The sequence below is a fragment of the Thamnophis sirtalis genome, unplaced genomic scaffold, assembly GCF_051295495.1.
Source record: "Thamnophis sirtalis isolate CommonGarterSnake01/CBP01778 unplaced genomic scaffold, rThaSir2_p1.2 scaffold_2, whole genome shotgun sequence".
NCBI classification, from domain to species: Eukaryota; Metazoa; Chordata; class Lepidosauria; order Squamata; family Natricidae; genus Thamnophis; species Thamnophis sirtalis.
This window is the reverse complement of record NW_028261382.1, coordinates 26,029,757-26,041,478: the sequence shown is the minus strand read 5'-3', so window position 1 is coordinate 26,041,478 and position 11,722 is coordinate 26,029,757. Positions and strand designations below refer to the sequence as shown.

Below are 11,722 nucleotides of genomic sequence, written 5' to 3'. Positions count from 1 at the left end.
AATTAACAATAGCCTCTGAAAAGTCAGTTATAACCTGAATTAGAACTAATGGCCTCCATTCAGTCTGCGCTCATGTCACCACGATTTGGGCATTTGGCAACTGGCTCTCCTACGCAACCAGTTGTAGCATTAAGGTCACAAATGTGATTTGTGACTTTTTTTTTCAACCAGTTTCTGGTAAAAATAACCGGTTAAGCTGGATTCACACTTACGACTGCGGTGACTTGAGTTACTATCGGTGTAAAGAGATTTGTGAAGTCAAATCCAGTCTCATCGGGGTCTGACAATTTGCATCGACCAACTCACCATGGCTCACTTCCCCACAGCCAATTTGTGCAAGGCAACTCACTAATATCAGAGAAATGATGGGATAGAAGCATTAAAGAAAGGATGCAGGAGGGGCAGAATAAACTGGCAAAAATTATTTTTTTCATTTATTTTAAATAATTAACCCAAATTATTAAAATTGTCCTGTGGAGAGTTGGCCGCAGCGAGTTGTGTCAAGTTGTCCCATTCCTGTCACACAAGGTCTCAATTTATGACAACTTGTAACAGAAAATCTGGTTCAAATTGTGGTCCTCTTGGGGTCAAGAGTAACAGAAAAAAAACTGATTGCAACTAAAGACGCAATGTAGACTCTAAATAAATCTCCCAATCTTGAAATTCAGTTTTGTTGCTACCAATTCAAAATACAATTGCACTCTGATTTACCACTCTTAATGTAAACTTAATTTTGGAAACAAAGGTCAACATTCCAGTGTGTAGCACCCTCGTTAACTCTTTTCTCCGTATTCTTCACCATGGATTACACCAGGCCTTGGGCTCAGACTTCATTGTCCCTTAATTCAAGACACCGAGGACAGGAATTTGGAATAGCAAAATAGCCATCTGATGTGTAGGAGCCGCTCTCTTCGGCTGCCCGGCCTCCATCTTCTCACGGAAGTCTGAGTCTCACAAAATGAGTTATCTTGAGGATGAACAGAATTTGAACAGGCATGTGGAGAATGGCGCTGCCAACCACCCTCCTCCAATGCCCAATGTGTGCGCACCAAGCTGTCCTCCAGGCAGGCGAGAAGCACCTGGGGCAAGGGACGGCTCGTCTCTGCCGAATGTGTCGGTGGGGCAGCTGCCACTTTAGCGGAAGAGCCGGTACACCCTGGGCAGCCGCCCGTCCTTGCTGGAAAGGGCGCCCTGGATGTGCTCATAACTGGGCAGTTCCCGCAAGTCCCCCAGGGCAGCCACCGTCGGCTTCTTCCGCAGCATCTTCGTTGCTACCCGTTTGATATCACCGGCGCTCACTTTGCCTGGGCAAAAGGGAAACAAAGGCCAGCAGCATCAGCTTGTGCGGCTCCGTGTGACACTGGCTGCCACACAAGGCTGCCCCACGACGACAGGGGCCAAGTTACCTCAGAATTGGCGGAGAATGGGCCCAGAGACCCCAGAGGAGTGGAGCGAGAGAAAGCCCAAGGGGAAGGCACTCCGGCTGGAGAGGCTGGTGAAATTCCCCAAGGGCAGGGTGGATAAAAATAGATAATAATAATAATTTTTTTAAAAAAAATCAGATTTTTAAAATTTAAATCTGATTGTTATTTTTATCAAATTTATTTTAATAAAATGCTTTTGGAGTAAAAATCTATCCAAAGATAGTTTTCTATTTCAGATACATTAATAATTTAGTGGAGCTTAGTGATGTAGCATGAGGCTGTCTATTCTGGAATATTTACATTTTTGGTACACTCATTCAATGAATGCAAGCGGAGATAACATGCACTACGTTGAGGCATTCACACAATTTCATAATAACCATGAGATAAATCATGAAACAGTTCAGGAAGATTCCTTCATCCCTTTGTTTTGCAAATCTATGGACATTACAATCTGTATGATTGTTTGAAGAGAAATGCATCTTTGCCACCATCAGTGTGAGGAGGAAGGGCAAGCAGTGCAAATGTAAGTGAAATCCTCTAAGCAGCTTAAAAATATAATATTAAAGAGCAGCTGTCATTTCAGATCCATCATGGCAGTGCCTGTTAATGGGCATCCACTCACCTGTTGCCAGCCACGTCCCTCACCCTGTTGTGTCCCTGGCACATCACCAGCCGTCCCGTTAAAGCGAATGGGACGGTTGGTGAGTCAATGGGGGGATCAGAGGAGGAGCCGCTGTTGGACAGAGACGACAGCTGCTCTTTTAAAACTACGATATAAATGTAGTTGATTTAAATCAAGCCCTTTTACTAGTCCTTTAAATAGATTTGATTTAAACCAAATCCCACCCTGCACAAGGGGGCTTGGGGCAGCAGAGCAGGGAAGGTGGGCTCACTTCGGAAGCAGACTCAGAAACCAAGCCCCCCCCCCCCCCCCAACTTCCTCAGCTCAAGAGGGGAGGCTCCATTGAGCTGTGGCCTGGGAAGCTGAGCCTGCCACTTACCGATCAAGGCGCAGAGCTCCTGGGGCAGCTTCCTCCCTCCCGTGGCCAGGACCTGCCTCCCAACATCCTCAAAAATGACCGGCCGGGACTCCAGGTTCATCATCAGCATGGACCGCAACTGGGTCTTGGCCCGCTCTAGCTCGACCTGGAGGAAAAGGAAGAGGGTTGCTCCAGCCTCTCATCCGAGCCCAAAGTCCCAACATGAATTCTCCTCCCCAGCCTCTTACCTCTCCCAGGGTCCCAGCCATCAGAACAAATTCCCGGGTAATGATCTCCACCATTTCACGGACCTGCAATCGAGGAGGAGGGGCAGAGGAGGAGTGGGGCGTGAGACCCCGTTCAAGGCCTCCCCCTTTCTGAAGGCCTCTGGGGTGAGGCCAGGCCAGTCAAGGGGGCACTGGGGACGGCTGCTCCCTCCCTCCCTCCCTCGCCTGCTGCCCTGGTAGATGCAACCCAATCTCCAATTGGCTGAGAGGACCTGTCTGGCAGATGAGGGGTCCCTTCTGAGGACCAGCTCACCTGTCTGGGATCTGCGCTGGCATGAATGCACAGGAGTCCGGTGTCCTCGTAGCTGTGGTGGTAGGAGGTGGCGTTGTACATCCAGTGGTGCCTGGGGGGGGGGGGGGAGGGAGAGAGCAGCAGAGACGGGAACAGGGGTGAATATCAGCATCCTCGCAGGGCTCCCTAAGAGCCTCTCGCAACTGTGGGTCCTCCTCCAGAGTTGGACCACCTATCCCATCAGCCGCAGCTACCGGCTGGCCCAGGAAAGGCCAAGGTAACAGCCACAGTCAGATTCCTGAAGGATTCTGCCAAACTCACACATACATTCATTCATCTGGTTGACTCAGGCTACAATTATTGTGAGGAAAGGCCCACTGTGGATCTGCCACTCCACGTGGTACTCCAGGGGGTTGGGGGCTGCCTGGGATAACCTGCTATGTTCCTCTCGTTGCAGGACACGACCATCAGTTATGGGGGGGGGGGCAGCCTGTCAGCCCTGGAGGCCATCTTTTCCTTTGGGTCTTCAGGGCTGCCACAACTGGTGCTGTGGGAAACTGGGAGGGTGGATTTCATGGAGTTGCAAGGAAATCCAGTCATAACAACGTTCTATTCTCTGGGAGCCAAGGACATTCAGCCCGCACCTGGAGTGGTGTGACTGGGAGGCATCTCCAACTGGGATGATTGGGACTGACTGGCCCATGTGATGGACGTGGGGGTGCAGGGTGCATGTCCATCACATGGTCCCCAGATGCTTTTCTGGAGATGGTCAAGAAAAGGGCTGCTCAGTCACCACAAAGGAGACAGGGATAGCTGGACCCAGGGCAAAATCAGAATCGAGCCATGGGTGGGATGGAAACCACGCAGGTTGTCCCCATCAATGAACTGAGCCTGGAGGGCGGCGGCACAGCTCTCTCAGTGGCCTTCCAGCCTTGTGACTGCAGGGTCCTCCTGGACTGCTGCAGAGGCCGGAAAGAGGGGCATCCCTGTATGGTGGCTCTCCTTCTCCTGGAGTGGATGGTTCCCTTGCCGGCTGCATGGAGAAGGTTCAACTCGCCTGGGGTGCTAGTAGGGATCCCGCAGGGCTCAGCCCCCTCCCCCACTGGAACTTAATGTCTACGAGAGAAAGACACCCCCCCTCCCCCCAGTATGGGATGATGGCTGGTGGCTCCCATCTATCGATCCCTACCCTGGGCAGAATGGGAAATCTGGAAAGTCCTGGGAAGCTGGAGTGGGGCCAAGCACTGAACACAACCCACGTATTGTCCAGGCAATCGGGGACGTTGAGTGAGACACTTTGCAAGACGAGGGGGAGACTTTGGCCCCAAAGAATTTGCCTGGCTTAGGGGACATTCTCAGGAGCCTCCAACATGCTGCTCTTTGCTGCTTTGGTGTCAATCGTGGTGACGGAGTGTCGGGAGCAGAGAGGATGGCCTTGAGGGAGGAGGATCCGTTACCAAAGCAACAAACTGATCAATGTGGCTGAGATTTGCAAAAAGGCTTATGGCAGCCCCCCCCCTCAATCCACGTGAAGGGGGAGGGGGGGAGGCACAGGGGTTTGCTTGGTTTAGGTTTAGTCTGTTGTCTATTTGTAGCAATAGCACTGTAGACCTATATAGCACTTCAGTGTTTTACAGCCCTGTCTAAGCGGTTTACGGAGCCAGTCTCTTGCCCCCAACAAACTGGGTCCTTCTTTGACTGAGCACGGAAGGCTGAGTCAGCCCTGAGCCGGTGACATTCCAACTGGCAAATTGCAGGCAGATGGTAGTCGGCAGTAGCAGCCCACAGTTCTGCCCTCTAACCACTGCGCCACCGTGGCTCTTGCAAAACCATTATTGATGGCTTAGAAGAACCCTGGAGCTCTCTCACTGCTGGGTTAGCCAACACAGAGACAATGAAAGCGAATTAGGCTTTGGCACAATGTGTCAACTGGCTACACATTTTTACTCCTTTCTCTCTTTGGACACTCCTCCCCAAACCAAAAGCCCCCTGCAGCACCGTGACCCTGGCCTTCCCCCCCCCCCCCCCCCGCTCCCCTGGCTTGTCTCTGCTCTTGGCTCTTTCTTCTGAGAAGCCGAGGGACATACCGGTTGAGGACGTTGAGGTACAGCCTCGTGAACATGCCTTTGCCGGGGCCTCCAGCAGAGAAAGAGCCACCGCCCCCCATCATCATGTTCAAGACGGCAAAGGGGATGAAGTCTTCCTCCTGGACCAGGGAAGCCAAACCAGATGGTCACGCGGGGACGTCCACGCAGAAGGGCCGCCACAGAAGGGGAGGGAGGCTTACCAGAAACGAGCAGCTTTCTAGTCCAATCATGATGTGGGCCAACTCTGGGATGGGGGTGGGCCCTAAACTCACGTCTGACATGTCCTTCTCCAGCTGCAGAAAGAGGGAGAGATTCCCTGGAATTTGGCTTTTGTGAGAGTAGCTGGCCATTGGCTCTAGAGCAGGGGTCGCCAACCTTAAACCTGGTGGACTTCAACCCCCAGAATTCCCCAGGCAGCTTTGTTTTGCTGGCCGTGGAATTCTGTGAGTTGAAGACCATCAGGCTGAAAGTTGCTGAGGTTGGAGACCCCCTGCTCTACAGCGTTCTTTTTACCTTCAACTTTGCTTTTGACGGCTTTTAACACTTGGGCTGCCTTGTGATTATTTTTAGAGTTGCAAGTGACTCTTCATGTTCACCTTGGAAGAGGCACAGAGTCTACCACTACCTCGACATACGACTGTAATGGAGGCTGTCCATTAGGGTCACAAGTTGGGATGGTCGTTAAGTGAGGCTTCCATGTGACTGCTTCACTCAACAAGTGGCCCAAGACCTTCCAATTCTAAGAGAGACGATCTCTTCCTTATCCTTTGAATTGTAATTTAATATTGTGCCTCCAGTTGTTAATTTTTATACTTTTGACTTCTTAACCTCGATACGATGGCTGATCCAACTGCTATTAGCACAACTGCATCCATTGAAACCCCATTTCAAATCATAAGAAATCACTTTACAAAACCCAAGAGATGCAAAGGAGGTTTGGCTTCCCACGTGCTAATAATGAGTTGGCCCTGAACTGCAGGTGAGGTTTTCTGTTCCTTCTGCAGCCCCTGGCAAGACGAGCAGAGGCCGCCTCCCCTTCCTCACCTTCAGGATCCCTCCCGTGTACTGGGCAACCGACTTGTCCACATCCTTGGCTTCCCCACTTCCCCACGCTGGAACAGCTCCCAGGAAGTACTTGCGAGCACAGTCCACAAGCTGCTGGTGTTCAATCCCCACGCCAGCCAACACCATCCTGTCGGGGGTGTAGTAATTCCTCAGATACGAGTGGAGGACCGACCTGTCAATTTTCTCAATGTTGTCCACAGGACAGAACCTGTTCAACCCCACAGTGTTTTCCCTGTAGGCTGCCTGTGGGAGATCAGAACAAACACGATTTTCAAAAGAAACCCCAAGGCAATGACAAAACATTTGCAACTTCCCTTACAGTTAGCCACGTGCACCAAAACACAGGAAGAGTCTTTGCTGCTTGACTTGGTTGATAAAAATACAGCTCTAGTGAGCATAAGGGAGCAATTACCTGAGAAAGTAACCACCTCTCCTCAAGGCTCTCCTAAGCATTATGCAATGGATTCCACTTTCATGGTGTGATAAACCTGGATTTGAACCCAGGTCTCTCTGATCCGTGGCCTGAGCTACTGAGAACCTCTTGTTTCCCAGCTCTTTGAAGAAATTTGCCTCTGGCCCCAAAGTCAGGGCCTGCAAGCACTTTGGACCCAAAGGGGGGCTTTGCAGTAGAGATGGGTGCACATGCAGATGAGAAGGTACCTCCTTAAAGACGGTGCGTCACATCGTGGGCTGCACAATCCCAAGCAAAATACAAATTTCAGTTAAGGAAAAATCAAAAGTATCCCACACCCTTCTGAAGCACAATGTCACACCCCGTCAGTTGGAAGGAAAGATGCAGCTTGCGGGGGGGAGGGGGGGGCATTCATACAATGCCCCATTTTGACTTTGCATTCCCCGGACTGAATATTTCCTTTCACTTCCCAGATTGCAGGCGGGAACCCAACCTTAGCAAAACGAAGTGTTTTTTTTTTATCTGATTGTGCCCCACCTCACATAAGGAACCCCCATTGCTTATCATAAAAAAGACAAACTTGTGTTTCATCTGAAAACTATTTCAGATCCACCGTTGAAAGGGCATTTTCAACAACACCCAGGAAGCCACCACGTGACCCTCAAATTCCTTAGGGGTTGCCTTCCTTGGCCTGCTGATAGTTCTTCCCCCAAGCCAGGAGATTAGGAGGAGGCCACTGAAGGGCTCAGGGGCTTCGTGGGGCAGAATGCCAGAGGGCCTTACTGCATGGATCATCTCGGTCAGCAACGGCTCTGGATCGGGTCTCATGTTCAGGTCCTGCAGCTCAAAGCGGACGGCCATCTGAGTCATCTCGATTTCCTCATCTGCCAAGAGAAGCCAACGCTTTGGATCCAGGCCGAACCTCCTCCCAAGGGACAATGGCCCCAAATCCCTGGAAGGGGAGGGAAACTGCTCCCCATTTTCAGCCACGAAATCCCACAGAATCAACCTGTCTTTCTTCCCAGCTGATAAATTTGATTGGGCACACCCACCTACACCCCTCCCACCATCTTGGTCTCTCCCACTCCTGTCCTTCCAAATTGTGCCACTCCACCACATTTTCCGCTGGCAGAAATCACTGACACCTTTACAGCAACGCCATTTGCGTTCAGGTGGGGCAGTGAAATCCTGCCTTGGGCTCTTGCTCTCTTTTCTTCATGCGCAGAAGACTCCCTAACAATCTCACCCGGCAATCTACTTTTTTAAACTATTATTATTATTATTTATTTACTAGAAGATTACCTGACAGTCTGGGTTGGAGAACCACATCAGCCAACAGACTGACCATGGCATCAAGGCCCCTGCTGTCTGCAGAAACAGCATACATTGTGGTATCCCTGAAAGAAGAGCAAAATTGGTTTTGTGTTCTACCCGGGTCGCAGGGTCTTCACCTAGGCACGTTGAAGACCCTGCAACAAAAACCTTAAAACTTTCGGGCGGCAAACAGCCCACTGCATCACTCAAATCAAACTCAAAACTCCCATTAGCCTCGCTGTGAGGGGTGGAGGGGATCCCATAATAAAACGAGGGGGGGGGAGAAGTATGCGATATGTAATAGGGTTATGCTCAAAAGCCACATCGCTTGGCAGGGATTTGTCAAAGCACAGCCTGGCCAAAGGACACCCAACAGAAAACAGACCTTGACACCTGGCAGTCACAAATTCCTCCATGCTTCTCCAACATGAGGAGGATGTCATCCTTGCTGCTAAACTGAGCCGTAGACTAAAGAGAAAAGGAGGGAAACAAAGCAAAAGAGTTCATTTTTTAGGGAAAATTCAGTCAAGGCAAAATAAAATTTAACTAAATTACATGCAGTGAAATGGTAACACGCAATAACCATTTTCCCTGGGATGTAATATTAAGAGGTTTTTGCTGGCAGCTTTTGGAGAATTGCAGCAATGTGCAGCAGCAGCCAAAAAAACGAATACAATCCTGGGTTGTATAAACAGAGGCAGAAAATCAAGATCAGGTGAAGTGTTAGTGCCACTTTATAAAACCCCAATAAGGCCACACATGGAATACTGCAGTCAATTTTGATCATACTGCAAAAAAGAAGTTAAAAGAGTTTTGAAAAAGTTCAGAGAAGAGCAACTACGCTGACTAAAACATATGAAGAATGGCTGCAGGATTTGGGTTTGGCTAGTCTAGAGAAAAGAAGGACCAGGGGGGATATGATAGCTGTCTTCCAGTATTTGAGGGTCTGACATAAAGAGGAAGGGGGGGGGATCAACTTATTTCCCAAAGCACCAAAGAAGGCAGGATAAGAAACGGGTGGAAATTAATCAAGGAGAGAAGCAACCTGGAATTAAGAAGGAATTTCCTGACAGTGAGGACAATGAACCAGTGGAACAGCTTACAAGAAGTTGTGGGAGCTCCATCCAGCTCTTTTAAGAAGAGACTAGATAGTCTCTTGTCTGAGATGGTATAGGTTCTCCTGCTTGAGCAAGGGGCTAGACTAGAAGACCTTCAGAGGCCCTTCTAGCTCTATTGTATTCTTATTCTTTTCTAACCAAGGAGAGAAGCAACCTGGAATTAAGGAGAAACTTCCTAACAGGAACCAGTGGAACAGGTTGCCTCCAGAAGTTGAGGGTGCTCCATCACTGGAGGATTTTAAGAAGAGACTGGATAGCCATCCATCTGAAATGGGATACAGGTTCTCCTGCTTGAGCAGGGGGCTGGACTAGAAGACCTCCAAAGTCCCTTCCAGTTCTATTCTATTCTAAAATTCAAATGGAGAAAGGAAGATGAGGAGCCAACAGAGTAGGTTGGCCAGATAGCTGTGCAGAGGGTTTTTAGCTTCCTTTTTGTAAGAACAATAGGTTCTGCAATAGGTTTTACTGGGTCCCAATGGGCTGGCACACAGCTCTGTTTTTCTTACAAGGTTACTTGTTCCTAACAGGCTGCTGCTATGGTTGCCAATTCTTACAGCAGCCTTTACCATGTCCCAGTGGCTGGCACAGAATTCAAAGGGGAACACGGCTCCACTCTTTTAAAGAGGTTCTTTTTGAGGGGATTTTCCTGACAAGCTCCAGACCCGCTGAACCACAAAGGGATTCAGCTGTATGGGAAGCCAGATGTGGATACCTTGAAGGAAAATGGAGCCTCCAAGTTCCATTCACGGGTGCCAAATGTAAGGTTTGAGAATACATTGAGACCCAAAGAAGTTTGAAAACACATCCAAGTCACAATGAGCCCAACATGAGACTCAAAGGGAGGCTTGAATAACAATCAGCGTTTAATCTTTGATCAAAGCTTAAAGACATGATGGTCAGTTGTTCCCATCATACCCCAAAGATACACAGGGAAGAACTGCCCTTCAGAGAAGGTGTGGCTCCTTTTTATGCAGCTAGAGACATCATAGAATAACATCCTGGCTTTACAATACTCCTCACTAGCCTCATCAGCATTATCTCTTTCCTCTGTTCCCAGGATTGGCCCTTTGGCCCCCTGTTGGGAAGGGCATAGATCAAAAGTGAGAGATACCTTCTCAGGCAGAAGTGGGACATATCAAAGGAGTCAGATTTGCAGCTCTTTACAGCTCCATTCCGGGATAAATTCTATGCCCATAGATTGCAGATTGAGAAAGAGATCAAATGGCAAGGATGACACGTTTTGACATTGGCCAGATATTCTAAAGACCCTAATAACGCTGCTAGAGGGAGTCAGTTGCAGGGAACAAAAGGCACTGACAGCATGCAAGCTTCTACGTTGCAAACACAAGGCATAATATCTCTGTGTTACAGTTTGTATCCTTATTACTATTCCTAATAAGTCTCTTCCTTCTTCCCATCCCTCTTTCAGGCCAAGAGCAGAGAGGAGGAAGGCACAGAAAAGGGGGTCTCGATTAACGCCCCCTCCCCAACTCCCAAAGGGCTCGTATTAAGCCCGGCCGTTTCCTTTTCTCCCAGCCGCATTTCAGAAAAGCCGCTTACCGAGAAGGCCAACTTCTCCAGGAAGTGCGAGATCCCGCCGGGGAACTTGGCTTCGTATCTGGAGCCGGAGTTGATCAGCACTGGTCCCGGGGCAGAAGGAAGAGGAGGGGGAGGAAGGTCAGCCGCGGGCCCCGGAGTCGCTTCGGCCGCCCACGCGACCCCCTCGCCGCCGCGCCCCCCCCCCCGGCGCCCTCTTACCGCCCAGGGTGCAGAACTGGCCGAACCTCTTCTGGGAGGCCACGCGCAGCCCGCCCTCCAAGGCGCTGACCTCCGTCTCGAAGCCCTCCGGCCCGTCCAGGCCGGCGAAAGCCGGCTTGGGCAGCCCCGGCAGAGGGGCCGTCAGCGGGGTGCCCGGGTAGCCGCCCCCGCTGCTGAAACGCCGCGACCCGGCCAGCCTGAAAAAGGAGAAGAAGAGGATGAGATCCTCGGCACTGGGCAGGCCTGGAGCCCCCGGGATGGGAAATAAGCCTGAAAAGCCCTCCCCAGAAAAGCCCCCCTTCAGCTGGAGGACATGAAACTCGAGGCCAAGGCCTCACCTCCGCGCCGGGCCCAAAAGGCCCCTCCGCACCGCGCTGGCTGCCATCTCTCTCTCTCTCTCTCTCTCTCTCTCTCTCGTCGAGGGAGGAGGAGGAGGACGCCGATTGGTCGCTCGGGTGACGGCGCCGGCGATTGGCGTGAGAGTCCCGCCCCCTCCACTTCCGGAATAGGAACGGCGACGGAAGGAGTTTTAGGATTCGGCGACGGAAGTACCCGCAGGTGCAGTTTAACCGCGGGGCATGCTGGGAAACGCGGGAGGCGGGACGGGGGGAAGTCAAGAAGACTGGGGAGGTCAGGAAAGGAACAAACCGTGGTTAACGCCACAGACCATCATTTCGTACAGGAGCCATGAATGGCTTTGAAAAGATACTCAGGGGGTGGAAAATAATTAAAAGAGTATATGAATCAATATTTGCTTTTATTATGAATTGCTTATGTTACCATATAATTGTTACTGATTAAACCAATATTTGCTGTTTGCTTCTGATATGATATCCTGCTAGAAATCATTTATGTGGAATTAAGTTTTGTCATTGGCTTCCGCTTATATTATTGTATACTGTCAGAAATTAGTTGCTTTCTACCCTAGCAAATTGGAACCTTAATACTGGATGGCATGACTGCAAATGTTATCTCGCTTCTATTCTTGGCTTCAAAGCTAGGCACATTCTTGAAAACATAGAAGAAATTGTTACACGGGAAT

The 11,722-nt window shown here is 50.2% G+C and overlaps 1 protein-coding gene across 1 annotated transcript; it reads right to left on the bottom strand.

The window, feature by feature from the left end:
- Positions 1–407: 407 nt before the first annotated feature.
- PMPCA (peptidase, mitochondrial processing subunit alpha) lies at positions 408–11,104 on the bottom strand. The gene is made up of 13 exons (XM_014054301.2): positions 11,019–11,104; positions 10,681–10,877; positions 10,483–10,562; positions 8,190–8,272; positions 7,793–7,887; positions 7,274–7,374; positions 6,058–6,321; positions 5,214–5,306; positions 5,014–5,132; positions 2,948–3,038; positions 2,656–2,718; positions 2,429–2,573; positions 408–1,304 (listed from the first exon to the last, which is right to left on the bottom strand). Exons 1-13 carry the CDS (start codon positions 11,063–11,065, stop codon positions 1,135–1,137), a joined length of 1,548 nt encoding a protein of 515 aa, XP_013909776.1. The 5' UTR covers positions 11,066–11,104; the 3' UTR covers positions 408–1,134.
- Between the last annotated feature and the right edge of the window lie 618 nt (positions 11,105–11,722).